Source organism: Notothenia rossii (genome assembly GCF_949606895.1).
Source record: "Notothenia rossii genome assembly, chromosome: 4".
Taxonomy (NCBI): domain Eukaryota; kingdom Metazoa; phylum Chordata; class Actinopteri; order Perciformes; family Nototheniidae; genus Notothenia; species Notothenia rossii.
Genome location: NC_136902.1, coordinates 93,199,761 through 93,222,416, shown reverse-complemented (window position 1 = coordinate 93,222,416; position 22,656 = coordinate 93,199,761). Strand labels below are relative to the sequence as shown.

Here is a 22,656-nt window from a genome sequence, read left to right as displayed (position 1 = left end):
AGGCAGAAGTATAAAAGGATCGGGGCAGGTGAGGCTCAGGTGAGGGAGAGAGGACATTATCCAGGATGTGACTGAACCTAAATCTGCAAATCAAAACTAACGTGTTGTAAATATCTCTGTCTCTCTTCTTCTTCTTCTCTCTGCACCAAACGGGGATCCTGCAGCTCTGAAGGTAAGAAACTGTTTTATTCTCCACTCACTCTGAAACAGAATACAACCTGCTTTTAACATGTTTGATATAACCTTGCATGAAAGTCTTTAAACACTGAATGTTATTCTACATAAAGTCCTTATTGACATCAAAAACTGATGGTGTTTTTCAGTAATCCTGCTTCCAAGAAACTAAACGACAATCAAAAACACAACATATGTTTCAAAAGTAATAACTAACAATAGACTCTGACATGTTAATGCTGTATTGTCAGAGTGTGAAGTCATGATGATCTGTATAAGAAGAGTTGATCGTGCGATGACATGCCACAGAAAGTGATCATTCTCAAACCGAAAATAAATCCATAGAAAACACAGCTTTGGTGACGTTGGATTAGCTAACACGATATAGCGTGAGTTGGCCATGAAGAAAGGACCAGCTTCAAGAAGCTAAATTGATAAGATGACGTTTGTGATGAAAACTTCTGAAGCAATAGACGCGTTCACACCGCAGTACTTTCCCCGCTTTAGTTCCGATATAGTTCGAAATGTCGCGTTCACACCAAAAAGAGCCGGAACTAGAACTTAGTTCATGAGAACCTTTTCCGTCCAGGGACTTCCGTGGGAGAAAAAGGTTCCTATGTCTGATGGGCTGGGCGGATTGCAAACCACGCCCCCTAAAACTCCCAAAAGGTTTTGTGAAGCCGCCATTTTATTATCCTCGCATTAGCATGATTAGCATTAGCATTAGCCCAGCGCAGAGAGACTAACTTATTGCAACACAAAAGAAAACATGGGAGCGGTGGAGATGAGGAGGTGTCTGCGTTCTGGCGATTTACTCTGAAGGCTTCAGTAGAAGCTGCTGGGAGTCCCAGCAGCTTCTACTGAAGCCAGTCCCCAACTCCGGGGACTTCCGGCCGGGGACTCCGGGTGGCAGTATACGCCAGGAATTTGTTTGCGGCCTGCCAGTAAACCCAAAGCAGCAGAAGAAGAAGTGACGTCAGTGGCTTCATTTGCATAATCCACGAAGAGGGACTTATTCCGGTGTGAACGCGATCTGTACTTAGTTCATCAGAACTAAAGAGTTCTGATGAACCTTTGTGGGAAAAGCACTGCTGTGTGAACGCGACTAATGGAGTCGAAACTCAGAGAGACACGAGGAGAGATGGAGCTTTGATGGCAAACAGCTGAAGGTTTATTTGGAGTTACGGCCGGAGAATTCACAAAGACATGTGCTGCCAAACCAATTCTCAAGATATTGTCTTAACCAGTTCAGAGTGTAATAATTTAACATTCTTCATCAGTGAGACTTTAGAAAATACGACCCCTGAATCTAACTAGAGCTGTTTTCCATAGAAGCTAATGTGCGCCAGGGAACCTACGTAAGGGAAAAGAAAGGCTTCTAGATGTCTCCGAACAATAAATAATAATAATCTAATACATGTCATGGCAGCTTGTGCTCGGTTATAAACTGGAAACAACAATGATCCAGAGCTGCCCCTCCTTAAGAGAGATAGCAGAAATACCAAAGGCCGTAGATCAGGGGTGTCCAAACTACGGCCCGGGGGCCAAATGCGGCCCGTAGGCCATTTTGAATCGGCCCTCAGCTAATTCAAAAAGTATAATGGAATATGGCCCACAAATAAAACTTGTGCTTGTCTTATATTGTTCTTCTTAAATATATATGCAAACATATATGACACAGTAGTATTCATGTGTTAATAAGAGCAATGTTCAAATCAATTCAATCAATTAAAGTTGCATTTTCTAACAAATCTTAGTTGATAAGAAAAAAGCCCAATAACTTATTACTTACTGATAAGCTCAAAATACATCCTTCATATTTCCTCTTCTTAAAAGCAGTCTGAGGCTCCTGCTGTGAGGAACCCTCTGGAGAGCTGTGATGTAGGCTCTTGTTTTTCTTAATGCATGTTCAAGTATCAAGCCTTATTTACCGACATTTGATTGATTTTGCTAACTTATAAGTCAACTTCTAAGGCAGCATACCTCACCTCTAGCCTTTGTGTTTTAATGTATTTGGCCTTCAGTGAAAAACATTTGGAAACCCCTGACATATAGCATGAGTTGACCAGGAAGAAAGGACCAGATTAAAGACGTTAAAAGGATCAGATAAACCTAAATGATGAACAGGAAGTTGTTCAACTGACCCTCTTGTTGTTGTTGTTGTTGTTGTTCAGCCGGCGGGCAGTGAGGGCAAGCTGACAGGCAGCGCCTCCTCAGTCATCCAGCTGGAGAACCAGAGCACAGAGCCAGCGCTGAGGCCACAGGAAGAGGTACTTCATTATGAAGGGGAGGAGGCGGGACTTTAGATTACAAAATATCTGGGAAGACGGGATGTTTATAGATAGATTTCGGGAGAAGCTGTTGCTCAAGACGTAGATGGACACACACACACACACACACACACACACACACACACACACACACACACACACACACACACACCCACACACACACACCCACACACACACACCCCCACACAAACACACACACACACACACACACACACACACACACACACACACACACACACACACCCGCAGTCATTTAGTGATAAAATAAGATATAAAGTTGAGGAGGAATTCATTAAGAAACAGAAGATTGATGTCTTTATGCACTTCTGATGGGAATCACAACACTGTGTGTGTGTGTGTGTGTGTGTGTGTGTGTGTGTGTGTGTGTGTGTGTGTGTGTGTGTGTGTGTGCGTGCGTGCGTGCGTGCGTGCGTGCGTGCGTGCGTGCGTGCGCGTGTGTGTGTGTGAACTTCTGATGAGCTGCTTCTGTCGGAATGTGGTCCCAAAGACTAGAAACATGATTTATGTGTCAGAGCTGCTCCTTTTTCAAAATCCTTATTCCTCACTCTGCGTTTCTTTCTTTTTTATTAAAAAGGAGGCGAGAGACTTGAATTTAACTGATAGCAAAAAAAAAATTCGATATTTTGCTCAGATTTTTATCAGGATTATTTAATATATTTATATCAAATAATCATGGAGGTAAAATGTGATATTGGGCAATAACAACATTTGGAAATATTGAAAACTATATATATATCAACCCTGTCAAAACAATGATTTAGTATCCTAAAATAATGATAGTTTCTTATTCATTGAAGGTAAATAATGACATACTAAGTCAACATGTTTCTATAGATATAGCCATCATGTCAGTATCACTAATTATTCGATTTACATCAATAAGTGTGAACATTTTAAATAGAGATGGAAAAAAGGGACATTTTGGAAATGAAAAACGTATCTGACCTGATCCCCTCTGGACTATATTTGATGGATTAAAAAAACATCTGCTTGTTTATTGACCCACTTTTTTATTGTTCCCAATTTTTTATACGAATGAGGAGGAAGAGGATGACGATTATATGCCCCCCCTCTGCCCCCCTCCCACCCTTTCCATCACTGAAGAGATCCTGGAGTTCATCAACCAGAGCAGAGCGAGGGAGGGTCTGAAGGCCATCCACTGCGACCCCCCCGTGAGAAACACCACCCTTTACATAATAATAATTATTATTATTTATTTATTTGTTTATTCCACACATGGCAGTCATTTTAAAACAAAGCATGTACACTTTACAAAACGACTAACGACTCGACTCCCGATATTAATTGAAATTCATGTATTGATTTAAAAATGATGGTATTTCTCCCGCCAAGAAAAAAAAAAACACCAATGGCTTTCAGTACCACTGTCCAAGTCTGTTTAGAGTTTCTGATCCACTAACTAATGTTTGTTTATACGCTTATTGAAATCTCTAAGTAAACATAATGTTTCTAGAATATATTACAAATTGCCTGAACATGGTCCAAGTTAGGCTTTCTCTGTTGCGGAGATAATCCCGGGAGAGTGGGTAAAAGTGTTTTTTGTTGCTGGGTTAAAGGGTTAAAGCATTCAAAATACCAAAACAACACTAAAAGCACTAACCTAACCCTAACCCACTACTTTCTATATTTGACTTTCCACTTTAGGAACTAATTTACCACCTCAGTAACTTTGGAGCTTCATTCGATGCTCATACTGTCATTTTAAAGCACTTACTTACTTTTCTGTCAGGAGCAGTTCCTGGATCAGCCCAAAGAGAGTCCTCCTCCAGAGCAGACCAACTTCACCTGCCCACTGCCCCCAGTCACATGCCCCTCCAGTCCAGAACTCATACCCACGATGCAACTGGAGCAGCCAACAGCAGAGATGGAGGACGACGCCGCCGTCTTCCAGATTCAGAGCGAAGACCTCATCGAGGAAAACCAACCTGGAGACGAAACGATAACAAATGAAGTCCAAGACATTTCAAGTGAAGTGGAAAAGGATGTGGAGGCTGAGGAGGAGTCACGAGTAGAGGTGGTAGAACAAGAGAAAGAAGAAGAGACGAGAACAAGGGACGAAGAGGGAGAACAGAAGTTAGTTCTGAACCCCTGCATCTTACCAAAGGAGGAACAAGTCAGCAGCTGCCGATCACCAAAGGAAGAGGAAGAGTCCCCCATTTCCTCTCCAAATCCAAATCCCCCCCTCCAGAGATGCCAGCTGCCCACAAGGAGCTCTCATCTCACCAAACGAGACAAGAAGATCATCGAGAAGATCCGGAGTTACTACGAGGCGGCAGCCGAGGCCGAGGAGGACGAGCTGGAGGAGGCAGATGAAGGTGGAGAAGGAGAAGGAGTGGAGTCCGTCAGGAGAAACAGTTTTTCACAGATCCCATCGGGTCTGGTGAAGACGTCGGTATCGCGCTTCGATGTGAACGGACACCAGGAGGAGGTAGAGAGCGCAGGGTCCAGAACGACTGAAGCAACAGGTGCAGAGATGGAGCCCCATTCCCTCATCAGTCCTGTGTCTTCCCCATCAGCAGATGCAGAACACGAGGGACAGGCAGATGATCCAATTAGCTCCTTGGATTTTGAAGCACAGGGCCCAGTGTCTTCTGCGATGCCAGACAATGAGACCCCGAAGCCAGAAGATCTAAATCTAGAGTCAAATCAAGACGTTCCTGTTGGAGAAGAGGCGGACCTTCAGGACGACAAAGAGGACAGCTGCAAGAAACCAATAGAGGAAGGATTCGATGAACAGCTGGAGGATGAGACAAGTGCTGTAGCCACTCAGGAGCAGAGTATACATTCACCACCATCGACTATTACCGATACGTGTAGAGAGGAATCCATCAAAGCCAGTGCTGGAACCCAAGCGCTTGGGAATGGGCACGCGCCTATTCAAGAACAACCAAGTGGAAGCATAAACGAAGCCTCTAAACCTCTGACTACAGAAACAAGTCAAACGACTGAGACCAAAGAGTCCACGGTGACTAGAACCCAACAAAGTGACATGGAAAAGACCATCGGGAACCTCGAGGGTCTTCCCAGTCAGATAAAAGTGGGCCGATGGTCTCACCACTCCAGGATTGTAAGCGACAACCGGGTCTTGTTTGAGGGCATGGGATCGGATGTAGCTGGGATCGGGTTGTTTGAGGCGAGCCCCGTGGTGGACCCCAACTCTGAGAGGATTCTGAGCAAGGTCCAAACTATTGCCCGGATGTACAGCGCCAAAGCCAGCACCATGAAGGTCCCACTGCACCAGAAACGCTCCGGCGGTGCCTGGAACCAATCGTGGAGATCCAATCGAGTGTCAGGACGGTCAAATCAGAGCCAGACTGAAAGCAGGGGATCTCAGAACCAGACCCAGACCCAGACCCAGCACAGGCAGCAGACACAAAACCAAATGGATGTAAACCAGTCGTATGACCACGCAGAGACCAAATATGGACACCAAGTTCAGACCAAGGCCAAAGTCCAGGGTCAAACGGAAAGTAGGCAACGATCGCAAAGCCAAACTCACAGCCAGATGCGGAGTCAGACACTTTATCAGAGCCAGAACCAGAACAAGACCCACAGCCAGAACCAGAACCAGACGTACAGCCAGAACCAGAACCTGATCAGGGAGGAACAAACCATCCATGAGGAGAGGACCATAAAGACAGCAGAGAGCCTGACTAGTGGTGGGTTGTTTTTGTCATTTGTACATACAGTGTAGATGTGAAAGTCTGAGGTCACAGGCTCCTCCCACAGAGCAACACAATACAACAGATCAAATAGTGCAAGGAAATACAAATAGAATAGAAATAGTGCAAGAAGAGTCTATATTCAAGAATGATATATCAGATAAAGAGTTGTTTTAAGTTGCAAACAGATGAATGTTATGGATGTTCTGTGTTTAACGGTCTTCTGGCCTGAGTCTGGTGGTCTTTCACCTTTAGGCCTTAACCTCCTTCAACGAAACAATAATTGGGTTTTTTCTTGGAGATGCATTCAGAGCAGATCAGAATAGCAGATTGTGCAGATAAGGTGAGGAGAATAGAACACGCACTAAGTACCAAACAAAAGCTAGAAAAAGTAGCAGTCTATTTGTTTTTCAAAAAGTGACCGTATAGAATTAAAGAGCTGGTCGGTACTATAAGCCAGTTGTAAATAAACCTTGGAGATTCATTCGTTTCAGGTCAGATCCTTTATTTTGTCCCGCAACGTGAAAATGAACATTGTTACAACAGCAGGCAGATAAGGCGAGGAGAAATATATAAAAAAGACTAATTATGCACACGATATCATTAACGAAAGAACACAATAAGTCAGAAAAACTAAAACAAAATGGAAGATGGCTAAAAAAAGTAGCAGTATATTTGTTTTGAATAGACGTGAATTGTATGTCCCTTGTATTGCACAAGGTTTTATATTAAGGACAGTTTTATTGCACCTCAGGGGTTACAGTCTACAACACATGTGTCCAACTCAAGGCCCGGGGGCCAAATCAGGCCCGTGGTGGATTTAATTTCGGCCCGCAGGATAATTTCTAATTACTATTAGATCTGGCCCGCCGGTATATTACACGCACACCTTCACTCCATCCTGAGGGTCTCCTCAGCTCAGAGCCTGAGCCCAAACATTGATGACCTTGCCCCCAAGATGAGATGCCAAGTATCTGAGCTAGCATCACAGAGCAGCACACTGAGTTTAATGGATGTTTCCTTCTGCACTTTCTCTCTCACGACAACAGGGCATGTTTGGTTTCTCTTGGAGGGAAATAGTTTTGTTGAAGCTGTTGTTGGCCTGTGGGAAAATGTACTCATAAGAAATGACTCTGGAAAAGCTGCAGATAGAGCCATAAGAAATGAATGAACTGATTATTTAATGTTTCATGTTGTTTTTATAGGCAATCATTTAAGCTTTGTTAGTTCCAGGTTTAATATGTGCAATAAGTTCATTTCAATAAGTTCTGCAATAAACATTGAACCAGTCCGGCCCTCCACAAGTACCCATTTTTTTTTTTTTGTATTTCAGTTTGACCCCCCTGGTCTAAAATATGTGTGTGTTCCTGATGACTATTCCCACACTAAGAGCCATGCTGCTACATGACTAACTACTCCCCCTTCTTTATGGACCTAAAAATAGACAAAACATCATCTGGGAAAGATAACGATCCACATTCGTTCCCAGGAAAAATAATGAATGACTAACAGCATTTTTTGGATGCATCCAATTTGCAGTAATGGAAACAGACCCTCAGGATAGATAGTTTAGTTTTAGGACTTTGTGGTGTGATGCTATGTCAGCACTTTGAAATACAGGGGATTAGGACAATTATTTTAATTAATGAACATACCAACAATAATTCTTATGCTCTCCTCAAAGCCACCAGACTCCATCGACAGACTCAGTCATTTCCCCTCAACGGTCGTAGAAAAACTCGAAACCACCTTTAAACTGTCTGCTGTTCTGAAAAACTTTAAAAAACGGTTTTACAGTTTGAAAGACAGACTTAATAAGGAACAGATATAAAAAAATAAGTAACACGGTTAAGGTTAGTTCAGTTATATATCACCTTTCAGACGCAAAGGCAATTCAAAGTGTTTTACAGGCAGCTACACATAACCAGCAAGAACAAAACCAATCGGACAAAAAGACAATTCATAAGAGATAGAAAGTAGTTTAAAAGTAGGTATATAATGCTGCAAGAGGTGCTGAAGTGCAATGATGAAACCAGAGGTAAAAAGCAGCATGAGAGAGCGATAACCAATTTCATTTGGAAAGGAGTCAATTGACCCATTTTACAAATCGTCCCTTTTTTTTATTCATTCAAAAAGAATCTCATTTTGGTTTAAATCGAGTACTATTTATTTGTTCTCTGTGGTTTTCCTCCAGACTTCCAGGAGCCAGCGTCGGCCCCCTGTGATCCTCTGCTGATTGGTCAAGTGTTTGAAAAAGAGGATCAAACACCGGCCTGTCAGAGCCAATCGAACGCCTTCACCCTCTCCAGACCGCGGGACTTCATCTCCGCGTTGAACAAAGAACGAGACTCCATGACACGAAGCCAGAATGATCGTCCAGACGCCGATGAGAGGCAGAATAGACAGAGGTGAGTCTTTACAGGACGTTCAGACTAAACACCGTGCTTTCCAGAGGTCCTTTGCATGTGGTATTTTTCACTTTTTATTTTAATTATCCAGAAAATGTTATATTGTTTATGTTTGATAATATCTTTTTTTTTATCATTTTTATTCTCTTTTCCACTTTTTAAAGTATTTTAGGTATTGTCTTTTAAAGTCTGAACACACTTCTGCTTCTGTGATTGGGATCAATAAAGTATCTATCTATCTATATATCTATCTATCTATCTATCTATCTATCTATCTATATACTGTATCTATATATCTATATATCTATCTCTCTCTCTCTCTCTATCTATCTATCTATCTATCTATCAATAGCATCTACTGTTTTTGTCATTCCTAATGTGGATTTTGAACTTTCTTCTCTGTCTTTAATGAATAGTTTGTTTTCCTTTCTCTGTGTATCTAAAGCACTATTAGTTGCCTTTGTGTCTGCAATGTGCTTAAGTAACCTCAACTTTAAATGACAACACTAGCTGAACTACACTACCAAACATAACTCTTTTATAATATTTACAATCCTTACTGAAGGCTTGAAGTGGCAAGAGAGACTCTAGCTCTTTAACATTGTAAGCAAAACTGCCATGGGCCAATTCCCCACCCTTAGAGATGTTATAGAACCAGCTACATGAACCTTTAGCTGGTTTAACGGATGTTCTGATTTAATGTCCACTACAAATCGTACCCATTGCTTCTTAAAGTCTTGACTTGTTTGTGTCCTGCAGGTCGGAGCTGATTGATGGATGCCATGTTTCCTCCGTCTGTGAAAACTCCACATCCGAGCCAAACCGCTCTGCTCTCAACAAACCAAAGTGTGACATTTCCAAAGAAAGAGATCAGCAGGATTTATCAGCTGTCCAATTTATACAAGACCAGCAGATCCACACAGGACGCGCTGACGATACGTTAAACAAACAAGTGCTGAGTGTTCACGAATCGCCTGAATACGGAGAGTTATACACAGCTGAGCTTTCCCCAGGACCAGCTGGAGATCAGGCCCAGGAAGAGACACTTTTCCTGGCCGAAGGAGAGTCGGATAACCTGGGCGTCTCTGGAGGACCAAAGAACGACGGAAAGCCTGATTCTTCATCCAACACCAGGATGGTTCTGCAAGGTTCTTCGGTGATCTTTGCAGGAGAGAAACCTCACTACGGTCAGCATTCACACGTGGCCTTTGACCCCTCACCGGTTTCTGGTCATAGGGTCACAGAAACCTCAGAGGACCACCGAGCAGGAGCACCGAGTCCGTGGTCCTCGTGTCAAAACGCAGAATCTAATCCTGTCGACCGCCTGCCGACGTTCACCAGCCAGCGACCGCACGACCTCCCCACTGCTACGGGCCAACAGGCTGCGTCTGACACCAGGTACTTCTGCTGCAGATTAAACACGATACGTCTGGAAATATAACAATTTGTCAATTCCCACAGCATTGGTTTTTAATAGGAAAAGGGAAAAGGGTTTGTAGCGGCCAGTTAAAAGAATAAAACTGAAAATGAAGTGAATCTTTATCGGGGAATAATTATCAAATGTCCCGGCAAGAACGTTGTTTTGTTCGTTCATTGTCGATGAACAACAGAGGAACACGGTAAAAAACATATGCTAACCCACCACCATCTGTCTCCAATATATAAGAATCACCAGTGCCCAAAACAAAATAAAGATATAATAAAAATAAAAGCATGAAGAATTGCTTTAATTATAACTAAAAGAAATGATACATTTACTTTAAACGAAAGCAGCAAGAAAATGTATATTTACCATGAAATAAATAATCAATATGTAGCTCCATTAGGGTTATGCAATGTGTCTCAGGGATTGTAAAATATATTAACTATTTAGGCTACAAAAAATAGTAGTTTTTAAATATAATTTTGGTAACACTTTATATTAAGATACACTTATTCACCATCAACTAGTTGTTAATCAACGTATTAGAGACAAACTACTAGCTTATTGGTTATGAACGAGACTTCACTTTAAAATAGGGAATTCTGAGTTAGAAAAACAACATTTTGAGTTATTTAGACACAATTATAGTTTCATGTCTTGTTCCATAAGATTAGACCATATTTGTTAAGTGTTATTATGAGAGAATTACTATTCTTGTGGTACTACTGCCTTATTAGCCCCATGTTGAACAGAGCATATTAAGACCCAAACTCATGTAGAACAACTACTTCCTTAATTGAAATAAATAAGCACTAATTAGAGGGTCATTGAGGAAAAACTCTCAACTAATGGCTTTTTACTTGTAGAATATGGCCTACCTGCCTGTCAGGTGGGGTATGTAATTCACTTCAGAAACACTTGTTGTCATATTCCATGGAATGCTCTTAACATCCGGAGAGCAATGAATACATTAAATGCTTTGACAATAAATACATAAAAGAATTCATCTGTGGAAGCCGTAGTACTGTAAAAAGCTCGACCAATCATCTGAGCCGGCTAAAGTAACTGGATGGCCTACCTGCCTGTCAGCCTTCCATCTGTGCACAAACTTATCTCGTGCCCTCATTGGTCATGTGCGCGTTCGTGTGTGTTGGGGGAGGGGCTCTGTAAGGAAGTGGCCGATTTTCTCCGGCTGTGTATTTTCAAATTCTAGCGCACTCGAGCTGGTTTCTCCATTCTTACCTACCCTACCTTTAATATAAAGTGTTACCATAGTTCTTTTTTTTTACGGTCAACGGACTGCGTCTAACACCAGGTACTTCTGCTGCCGATTAAACACAATATGTGTGGAAATATAACAATTTGTCAATACCCACAGCATTTGTTTTTAAAAGGAAAAGGGTTTGTCGCGGCGAAACAAAGGAACCAGAAAGCAACTCTTACGCAGGGAATAATTATCCGATGTCCCGGCAAGAACGCCGTTTTGTTCATTTATTGTCGATGATCCAATCCAATCTAACTTTATTTCTATAGCACATTTAACAATAGCGTTAAAAAACATTATTAATAAATATGATATAATATAAAAGTACTTTTCAGAGTACAGATACAGTGCATAATAGATTACTAAAAAATACAAAAATGAATCAAATGCAAACAGGACTGAGCAGTGGCTGGTGACGAAGAACATTATGTAAATGTATGGCTGAGGTTTGACCCAGACTGTATCTTATCTAAGATCAGAGGTAACAGTTAAGGAATGGACCCGAGAGCTTTCTGAACAAGTTATTATCCCACCCAGTCGGTAAGTTCACAGTTTGGCAATTGAACTTGGCTCGTAGAAGTATAGAAGTGAGCCGTTTGCCAAAAGTTTGTTCCCTATCGTTTCTAGATTAAATAATTGAATGAGTAATGAGTTAGCTCCTCAAACATTTCCTACATAAATCAGATATTTTATTTAAACAAAAGATCAGCCAACACAAGTATTCCTCTTCATGGTGGACGAACCCAACAAACCCCAAAGAGCGTGGATCAAACAACCGGGCCTCAAATCCAACAGACTTATCAATCTTTGTATTGGGGGGCCAGATTTAAGGGTCGAGGGACTGGCTTAGGAAGCTAGGAGTCTAAATGTGAATGCAGGTCTTCTTTAAGTCTTAGAAATAAGTTGTTGTTTTGATTAATAAAAGAACATGTTTGCATCTAAGACAGACATTAGCCATTGTGTAGAATGACTTCTAATGTTTTCTAATTACGTAACGATGAACTCTGATGTTAACTCCCACAAACTTAAAATTAAGCAGGACATTTAGCACCTTCTAAACCAGGGGTGTTAAACATACGGCACGGGGGCCAATACCGGCCCGTGGAATGACTTCCCAAAGTGTAAAAATGTAGGAAGAATTTTGGTTTGGTGGAATCCTTTTGTTCAAACACTGCCACGACTTTTATGTAATCTTGTATGAATAGATTTTATTTATAATGCAGGCGGATAACTTAACCTTTTTCCTTAATGGTCACGATTCAATGTTTTATTGTTGTGTGCACAGCAGCTAGAGTGTAGATATGGCAATGAAGGCCCAGGCTCCTCCAACAGAGCAAAATGAATATACTGTATCGGACAAACAGATGAAATAGTGCAGGAAGAGTCTATATACAAGTCAATGGAATATGATATATAGATAAATTAGATGCAAACAGATGAATGTTATGGATGTTCTTTCAAAAGTGCAAGTGCTTAACAGTCTTATGGCCTGTGGGAAGAAACTGTCTCTGAGTCTGGCGGTTTTGGTCCGGATGCTACGGTACCGCCTGCCAGACAGCCACAGACAGAACACTTTGTGGCTGGGGTGATGGGGGTCTTTAAGTGTTATTAAAATATCGTTCAGCTCCAGATACGATGACGAATTGTTTTTGTAGACACACTGTGATCTGTAAGGTATAATTGATGCGCGTGTGTAAAAGGAAAACTGAGACATCAAAGTTTTGAAATTGCACTTATTTTTCTTGAGAAGCGTCAGGTTGTTCTTAATGTTTTGTAAAAAGAAAGTTAATTAAATGTGAACATTTTCAGAAAGTACTTTTTTGCACTGAAACAAAGGGAACAATTTGGAGTTGTTGTTATTTATAGGTTATTATGCTGTGATTGTATTGGTCCGGACCACTTGACATCAAATTGGGCTGTATGTGGCCCCTGATCTAAAATGAGTTTGACGCCCCTGATCCAAACACTCAAATGTAAGAAATGACACGGTTTGGATTCCCCAAGAACTGAAAGGCTTAGTTTGTGAGTGACCATTTGCTCGTTATAATTGTAATTATGTGGGAGAAACTGAATATATGTACAGGTTGAAGCCAGAAAATGTCCGACCTTCTCACATTTGGGAATTTCTCTCTTGATAAATTATATATTTTTTAATCCTGCTTTAAAAATATATTCATGAAATGATCATGGAGTAGATTGAAGTCGTACTTTTTTACCAAACTTCTTTACTTTGATTCGATTTGTTAAGAGTTACTTTTCATGTTCATATTATTAATAAACAGTGGTGTAAAGTATATTTACTCAAGTACTGTACTTAAGTCAAATGTTGAGGTACTTGTATTTTACTTGAGTATTTCCATTTGATGACAAGATCTGAGTACTTCTACTTTTACTCAAGTACAAGATCTGAGTACTTCTACTTTCACTCAAGTACAAGATCTGAGTACTTCTACTTTTACTCAAGTACAAGATCTGAGTACTTCTACTTTTACTAAATACAAGATCTGAGTACTTCTACTTTTACTCAAGTACAAGATCTGAGTACTTCTACTTTTACTCAAGTACAAGATCTGAGTACTTCTACTTTTACTCAAGAACAAGATTTGAATATTTCTACTTTTACTAAATACAAGATCTGACTACTTCTACTTTACTCAAGTACAAGATCTGAGTACTTCTACTTTTACTCAAAAACAAGATCTGATTACTTCTACTTTTACTAAGTACAAGATCAGATTACTTCTACTTTTACTCAAGTACAAGATCTGAGTACTTCTACTTTTACTAAGTACAAGATCAGAGTACTTCTACTTTTACTCAAAAACAAGATCTGATTACTTCTACTTTTACTAAGTACAAGATCAGAGTACTTCTACTTTTACTCAAGTACAAGATCTGATTACTTCTACTTTTACTAAGTACAAGATCAGAGTACTTCTACTTTTACTAAGTACAAGATCAGAGTACTTCTCCCTCCTCTGTTAATACAATACATGAATCAACTAGTGAAGCCTGATGTATACCACAGGCGTCAGCGGCCTCTTTATGATGTCAACAACTTATCCCTGCTTTCTTAAGACTACCATGGAGTGTATTATCTGTTGATACTACTTGTGTTTAAACAATGAGCACCAACCACAAGACTCTAGCGGTGTGTCTGAATGAGCCTCTCACCATCAGGTTGACAGGTTTATAGCGATGTGGAAGAGGAAAACAGATCTGCTCCAACAGGCTTTTTGATCTTTGGTTAGATAGTTTCCGTGTTTTCAGTGACGTAACCGGAGCTTCAACTCTTAAGGTGGAATTTTTTTCACAATTCAGAATGCTTTACCAAAATAAAAACATTGAGAGAGTACAGCGCCATTTAAAAAAGGTCATTGAAAAGCATAGAGAATAACATATACAGAAAACAAGATAATAGAGAATAACACATGAATAAAAGTTACAGTGCATTCAAAAAATAAAAGTCTGAAGCCTGTTTTAAAAAATATGCAGAGTTGCAGCGGACCTGCATGCTGCATTCTGGGAGTTTGTTCCAGATGGAGCTTAATAACAGAAGTGCTATAATATGTTCCTTAACTGTGTGTTTTTCTGTCTCTTCCAGGGAGCCAGACCTGCACGACTCAGAGTCCACCTCCAGCCTGCCGTCTTCCAGAGCCTCCTTGGAGACGAGCAACCCGATGGAAAGACCTTCCCCAGTTTTGCTTCCCTCCGGCCAGGAAGAAGACCTCCCCGTCCCCCCCTCAGCCTTTAGACCCAGCCTCAGGAACCGCTCCCCCTCCCCTGTTGGATCTCCACCTCCCTCCTCCGTCAGATCTCCTCCCTGCCCCTCACCCTTCAGGGTAGTTTCATCAGCATCTTCTCCGACCCCTGAAGACACCTCCACTTTCTCCAGAGCTCCTCCCTGTTTCTCGATGCGATCTCCCCCTTCTTCTTCTCCTCCTACACCCTCCTCTGCTTTCACTCCCTCTTCTTCAGGGAGGTCTTCATCCCTACGAGCCGCTCCTCCTTCCTCCCCTGCACCTTCTGCTTCTTCTTTAAGCTCTCCCCCATGCTCCTTGCCAATCGCTACTTCCTCTTCTTCTCCTTCTTCTTCTTCTTCTGTATTCACCAGATCCTTAGCTGCCTCCTGTATAAGCCAGTCCATCAGTCAGAGTATCGCAAAAAATACCCTGCAACAAATGAACACCGCTAACCAAACCCCGGCCTCCACCTCTTCCTTACCTTCCTCTCATTTACGCCGGCGCTCCCCTTCCCCGAAACAGCAGGGCTCCGGCATGCCTGCGTATGCCCAGTTAGGGTGCACCAAAGACGGGTACCAACATCCAAGGGGTCCCCTATCCTCGCTCTGGTCCTCTTCCCCTTCCCCGTCCTTCATGCAGTCACCCCCTCCCTCTCTTTCCCAACGCTCCCCTTCCCCATCTATGACTTCGAACCATCCTCAGCCTCCTTTGCCTCGTCCCTCATTCCTTCACTCCAAAACTGACTCATCACCAAACTCAAACAACAACAACAGCAACAACAACGTTAGCTTGTCTGGTTTAAAAACAGCGATAAGCAATACCAGCGTTACCCGGGGTGTCAGTAATGGGGTTTGGTCAGCGAGTCCCCAGAAAGCACCGCTAGCTAACGGTAGCGCTAATGCCGTGGTAATCCCAAGAACTCCTGATCCTCATTGGTCAGCGAGTCCACAGAAGGCACAGCTAGCTAACGGTAGCGCTAATGCCGCGGAAATACCAAATTCTCCCGATCCTCATTGGTCCGGGTCACACAACCGCGTAGCTCGGCCTTTCTCTGCTTCCGAACCCAGCTCACGAGTGCAGTCCCCGTCTCAAACCCCCTCCTCCTTTACTAGAATCTGCTCTCCACCTCCTCAACATAATTATTCCTCCCGCATGGCGAACAAACCTCCGCACCCACGGCTAGGAGGCGCGAGTTCCCACAACCCACTAGGCCTCACTTTGGAGCTACCCAGAAACTGCTCTGCAAGTTCATGTCTGAGCCCTCGGATCCTCTCCCCGCCTCCCATTGGCGTGTCGTTGAATGTTTGGGCAAATGATGTTGCCGCACCGCAACCTAGAAACCATAGATACACCCCTTCCTCTCCTTCTCCTTCCTACATCTCCTCATTAAGCTCACCAACAACTGGGAATGCCTCTTACCCTACTTCCTCTTTCCCAATGATGCGTAGTTCCAGAGCTTCATCCCCTTCTGCACCTCCTGGGAAATCCCAAACCGTTCGTAGATCTTTCTCCTCAAACCTGGCCGATAGACCACCAAGCCCGAGCCAAAGTAACCCCAGCGTACAGCGCCGATCCTGGGCAGACGGCAGCCGAAGGAGCTTTGCTTTTAGCGGCAGTAACCGAGGGTCTTTTGAGAAGCACGAGTCCTGTCCAACCAGTCCGAGGAGTGGGTGGTCTTCGTACGGCAGCTCCCCGTCCTGCCTCAGCCCTCGAGCAGGGGTACATTCCCCGCTCTCAACTGGCGGGCTTAGCCCAGGGAAGGGAGCCCAGCATTTCACCAGCGTTCCCTGGCCAGACGTTCGAGAGCTTTCCAGCAAATACAATATCGCCGATGTCCTGGATGAAAGTGCTTCTTCCACCATCATTGCCACCTCTCCTTCTTCTCTCTCAGAGTGGGGAGACCCAGAGCTCGATGAAGGAAGTTGTCGCAGCCAGCTGATTTGCGCATACGTTGCACGACCATCCTGTGAACAAAACACACTCTCCTCCCCAGGCGTTACCTCCCCTGTACCCTACCAGAACCACAACTACCAATCCCAAACGCCCCCTATTCCCTCCATCCCTTTGTCTGCAAGCCCATCCCCGCTACCCTTTGCCCATTCATCACCTACCAAGAACCAGAAAACCAGTTACGCCACCACGGTCAACCTCCAGATCGCTGGAAGTGGCCGGATAACTTCCTTCAGCACCGCCCAGGTTAGCCTGACCCAAACCCTGCAGGGTGGAGCTTTACCCGGAGGACAGGTGGAGGGCATGTCAAGAAGAGTAAGCATCAACGGACTCTCGCATCTTCCTTCGCCTCTTCCTCAGAACTGTAACCGGCAATGAATGGAAGAGAGAAGGCTCTTCTTTCCTGGCCCTACAAAACAACATGGTCCAAAAGTAGAGGAAATTGATAGATCATGTGCACTTGTGAATTTATTGCAGAGACAAACAGTAAGCGACAGAAGTGGTTGAGTAACTGCTGGTTTCAGTGGCCAAGACCTTCAGAGATATTCCCGTCTCCAGGAGTCCAACTTTCTGAAAATAACTTTTTTATTTGAAGTGGCAAAGCATGGGGTAGTTTAACTTGGAATAAGTTCACAAATGAGGGACTTGATGAATGTCGTCAACCATATTGAGCAGCGAGATGGGATTACAATGCAGACTTAACATTTGATCTCTGTGGCTTGAATGCATGCTAATGGAAGGCCTAATATTGTAAAAACGTAAAGAAATATGTTGCCATGGAAATGAATCCCTTGGTTGTGGACTTGCTGGATGAACTCTCGAAACCTTGAATGTCCACGTCTCGATGTGATGAGGTAATCTAAAAATTGGATTACACTCTGGAAAGCACATGCATTGTTCAGTTCACTTTATGAACTCTGTGATCTCTTTCTGTACCTGAGATAACTTTATTCGACACACTTTAATAACAGCAAGTTAAAGGAATAACTTTGAGCATTTATTAAGCTGGAGTTCATCCATTTGTGCTAATCCTGCAAACTCAGAGGCGTTGAAGGTTGTCCAACCAGTGCTGTATGCAATCACAGTTGTGTAATGTTTTATTATTTTTCTCCTTTTATATTCTGTTGAACATCATGTGATGTCGGGCTATCTGAGGCCAGTGTTTAAGGTTAACTGTGGTTATTAACAATCTATCTTTTTAACCATTTGTATTATTCATTTTTAATTTTCTATTGATTATTTATGAAGTTAGTCTTATTCTCTTTGGCACTTATTATCCTTAAAGTAATGTCTGTATTTTTGCACAGTGTCCTCAGCCCTTGGGTGCATGCATCAAGTGTGTGTGAGTGTGTGTCTGAAAAATGACGCGTCTGGTAAATTATCCGTAAACTTCAGACCAGTCCAATATCTGTGTGTTTTAATGCTGTTTGTTCATATATAGATGTACTCAGTTGACTTAACACTCCCTCCTGTCGTCAGTGCCCTTCAGAAACCTTACATTTTCATCTTCAAGTCTTACAATGATTCAAGAAAACCAATTAAGTGGAAAATGCTGCAGGAATTCTGCAAAATTAGAGTTTTACTTCATATCAAAACACAGTCGACTTGTGTTTGTACAGTGGATGATTAATGCATAAGGCTTAGAGTGCTCAAATATGAATGTTTGTCCTTAAAGACAGATCAGTTAACATTGATTTTATGCTGATTCGATCGATGAACACCTTAATATGTTGTATTCAGGGTGAAAGAAAAGATAACTAACACTCTTTAACATCGGTGTAGTCATGAACACAGTTCAGAACACACCTCCAGTGATGAGGAAATGTAGGAGTTTTACAAAATATATATATATATTTTATAAATCCCAAATTCTTGTATTTAATTGAATGTTTTTTAATCCAAAATAATAATAAAAAAATCCCAGAAATTCAATGGATAAATGTCACAAAAACCTAAAATATGAAAGATTATGTAAATAAAGGTGTGTTTTCTGCAGGGCGCTGGTGACAAACTGGAGAGGACATAATGTTTTTGGGGAACTGGTAAAAAGGGAAATGTAAACTAAATCTTCATCCAGTAACTTATATTCAGTGAGATGTTTGGGAAATAAAGAGATGTGGTGCAAAATCTAATTTCATATCATTTTATTTCACCCTGGGATTTCTTGAAATGACTTTTATGTGAGTTGAAATAACCATAAGGAAGAATTATGATGTCCATTCAACAATGGTAATCATATTTAAACAGTGGAAATATAAAATGTGAAGTAAGAAAAATAAAGTGCAAAAGGTATAAATATAAAGAAATTAAAACCACAAAAATTAATCAAGAAAGCTAAACAAGAGATAACCCTAAAAACAAAAAACGTTTTTTTATTATAGGACAAAACAGGGAAAACAGATATGTTGTTACGCTGGTTTAAAACTTGAACCCAATGCAGAACACTGAGGACTTTCAGAAGAGTTATATATAATGACATAAGACAACAAAATAACATAATAATACAAAAATAGTGCTCAACTGTGCTGAGAACGGCGCACAGGCCGAGCTCATAAACCGAGCTCATAAGCCGAGGCCCCCTGCGCGAGGCTCCCTGCGCGAGGCCCCCTGCGCGAGGACCCCTCGGGGGTGCGCAGGGTGCGCAAGATCCCTGCGCAATGCGAGGCCCCATGCAGCCTGCATGATCGGCCTGTAGGGAGGGACGGCCCTGAGCAGCAAGGAGGTCGGATCGTCACCAAAATAAATAAATAAGTGGTCCGAAAAAAAGTTAATGACAAAATACACATAACCTTCCTCAGGCAGTGTGTCAGTGTGTTTGTGCCGGGGACAGGAGACCCCCCCCCCCATGATGCGCAACTGTAAGAAAGTGTCGGAGGTACCCTGCGGAGTGGAGTCAATTCATGTTTATTTTTTTATTTGGTGGTTTGTGTTCCAGCTGTCGATCAGCTGTACGCAGCGTCTCCACTGCAGCAACTCTATATCCACGAGTTAAAGGAAATAAAACTAATGTGTTGAGTTATAACAGCTGTACAATTCACCAAATATACGGTCTTCTTAGTTTCTATACCTCCTGTGTTTTACGAGGGACTTTGCAAGTCCTAGCAAACGGCATAAAACATGATTAAACATGATAGTATAAAACCATGCTCGTATCTATACGACCTACAAAACGGCCTCAGTTTAGACGTAATTCTTTCTGTCCTTCCGCATCATTTATGAGAATACATGTCAAAACATTAACACAAAATATTCGAGGTGGTTTTAAATAACATGTCCGTATTTCTGTATAGTCCGTATAGTCTCAAACAGGCGTTTGAGATTGGGTTTAATCAATGAATTCTTCATAATAAATGAGCGGTAACATTTTATTTATGGTATTATTTTCACATATTTCTCTCCATTCTTCCTTCTGCCAACAGTGTCGCAGTTTCTCGCCTCTCCCATTTGTGTGTTTAGTGCTTACGCATGGGTCAGAGTTTGCGTGGAGGACCGCACGTTTTCCCGTGAAGTTAGTTTTTTATAAATCGCAAACATTGCTTAGATACGTATGCCATTTTTTTTTGCGTAAATGAGGCCCCAGGTGTAGAGCAGTTTTATTGAGGAGGGGGAGGAGCCAAATAGGGGGAGGAGTCAGTTATGGGGAGGAGTCAGATTGTGGGAGGAGTCATGTAGGAGTCAGGGAGGGGGAGGGGTCAGGCAGGAGTCTGGTAGGGGGAGGAGTCATGTAGGAGTCAGGGAGGGAGTGTGCAACTCGATTTTGACAGAATAACGACTGGTGACTTCTAGAATTGTGTGAGTAACATTCTGTTTTTAGACTTCTCTGTTTCGGTGTGTGTACTCTGTATGAACGCTCTGTAGTTGATCTGACTGAAATTGTGATTTTAAATCTCAAAACCGCTACAGTGTCTGTCAGGCAGAAACTTGGGACAAGTAATTTCACTGAAACCTTAAAACTGAACTAACTGACTGCTAGGGTTAAACTTTGATTCAAACAATACTAAGAGCTTTATTGAGTAGGTGTAACTGTATTAAGGATTAGACTCATAACTTTATAACTTAGGGTTTAATATAATTGGAAAACCATTGTGACACTGAAAATACAATAACAACTCAGGAGGGAGCCAGTCTAGATTTCCTTTTGAAGGCCACCAGCTGCAGAGAGTTAACTAATTAAAGGGGCGTGGCCCCACAGCTGTGAGAACTCAGCAATCAGGTGTCCATTTTAGGTAACTTTCCTGGAACGTCAGCTTCAGTGTCAGACGAAGACTGACAATAGCCCGCATGGTTTTTCATACCACTGCTACGCTGACGACACCCAACTAATTCTGTCCTTTCCCCGCTCAGAGACCCAGGTCGTCGCACGCATCTCTGCTTGCCTAGCAGACATCTCTCAGTGGATGTCTGCTCATCATCTCAAGCTCAACCTTGACAAGACTGAACTGCTTTTCCTTCCGGGAAAAGATTGTCCCACTCTGGACCTAACAATCAACATCTGCCCCTCTGTTGTTTCCCCGACTCAGACTGCAAGGAATCTGGGTGTGACCCTAGATAACAAACTGTCCTTCACTGCAAACATCTCTGCTACAACCCACTGCTGCAGATACACTCTTTACAACATCAGGAGGACACGTCCCCAGCTGACCCAGAAAGAGACGCAGGTTCTGGTCCAGGCTCTCGTCATCTCACGCCTAGACTACTGCAACTCCCTCCTGGCTGGTCTACCTGCATGTGCCATCCGACCTCTGCAGCTCACCCAGAATGCAGCGGCTCGTCTGGTCTTCAACCTTCCTAAATGTTCCCACACCACGCCGCTCCTCCGCTCCCTTCACTGGCTTCCAGTAACTGCTAGAATCCACTTCAAGAAACTGGTACTTGCGTACCATGCTGCGAATGGATATGGCCCTTCCTACATCCAGGACATGGTTAAACCGTACACCCCAGCACGTGCACTCCGCTCTGCATCAGCCAAACAGCTCGCTGCACCCGCACTGCGAGGGGGACCCAAGTTCCCCTCAGCAGAAACACGTGGGTTTGCTATCCTGGCTCCAAAATGGTGGAATGAGCTCCCCATTGAAATCAGGACAGCAGAAAGCTTACACATCTTCTTCAGACTGAAAACTCATCTCTTTAGACTCCACTTCCAGAGATAGAATTACTAACAAAGCACTTATATACTAATAAAGGGCTGGCTTATCTAAAGCCAGTTGAGTAGCACTTGAAATGTTTGGCTCTATGAAACCTGAGGTACTTATATGATTCTGTTTTCTTCAAGGTTGTACTTTGTTGGTCGAACGCACTTATTGTAAGTCGCTTTGGATAAAAGCGTCAGCTAAATGCAATGTAATGTAATGGAGGGGGAGGAGTTAGGGAGGGGGAGGGGTCTGGTAGGGGAGGAGTCTGGTAGTGGGAGGAGTCAGGTAGGGGGAGGAGTCAGGGAGGGGTCATGTATGGGGTAGGAGTCTGGTAGGGGGAGGAGTCAGGTAGGGGGAGGGGTCTGGTAGGAAGACTGCACAGGAAACAGGTGTTCAGCATTACCAACTAGAGATCAATAAGAGGTTACAGCGTATTTGTTGTCCATCTGATTTGGGATTGACAGCAGCCTGGTCCCTAACACCTGAACACACCACACACACACACACACACACACACATTGAAGGGGAGGGAGGAGAGAGTGCAGGCTAGATAGAGGCCTGAGATAT

The 22,656-nt window shown here is 42.7% G+C and overlaps 1 protein-coding gene across 1 annotated transcript; it reads left to right on the top strand.

Annotated features, from left to right (window-relative positions):
• Positions 1-152: 152 nt before the first annotated feature.
• Positions 153-19,089, top strand: LOC307036011 (uncharacterized protein). The gene is made up of 7 exons (XM_079675942.1): positions 153-172; positions 2,349-2,444; positions 3,527-3,658; positions 4,237-6,166; positions 8,364-8,577; positions 9,337-9,975; positions 14,869-19,089. The coding sequence occupies exons 3-7, from the start codon at positions 3,548-3,550 to the stop codon at positions 17,333-17,335; spliced, it is 5,361 nt and encodes a 1,786-aa protein (XP_079532068.1). The 5' UTR covers positions 153-172; positions 2,349-2,444; positions 3,527-3,547; the 3' UTR covers positions 17,336-19,089.
• Positions 19,090-22,656: the final 3,567 nt, after the last annotated feature.

What these genes read in the sequence shown, in the direction of transcription:
- LOC307036011 (XM_079675942.1), top strand. Translation starts at nt 3,548, where the DNA reads ATGCCCCCCCTCTGCCCCCCTCCCACCCTTTCCATCACTGAAGAGATC. An exon ending in CCATCCACTGCGACCCCCCC is followed by an intron (nt 3,659 to 4,236) that starts GTGAGAAACACC and finishes CTTTTCTGTCAG; the next exon opens with GAGCAGTTCCTGGATCAGCC. An exon ending in CAGGCTGCGTCTGACACCAG is followed by an intron (nt 9,976 to 14,868) that starts GTACTTCTGCTG and finishes TGTCTCTTCCAG; the next exon opens with GGAGCCAGACCTGCACGACT.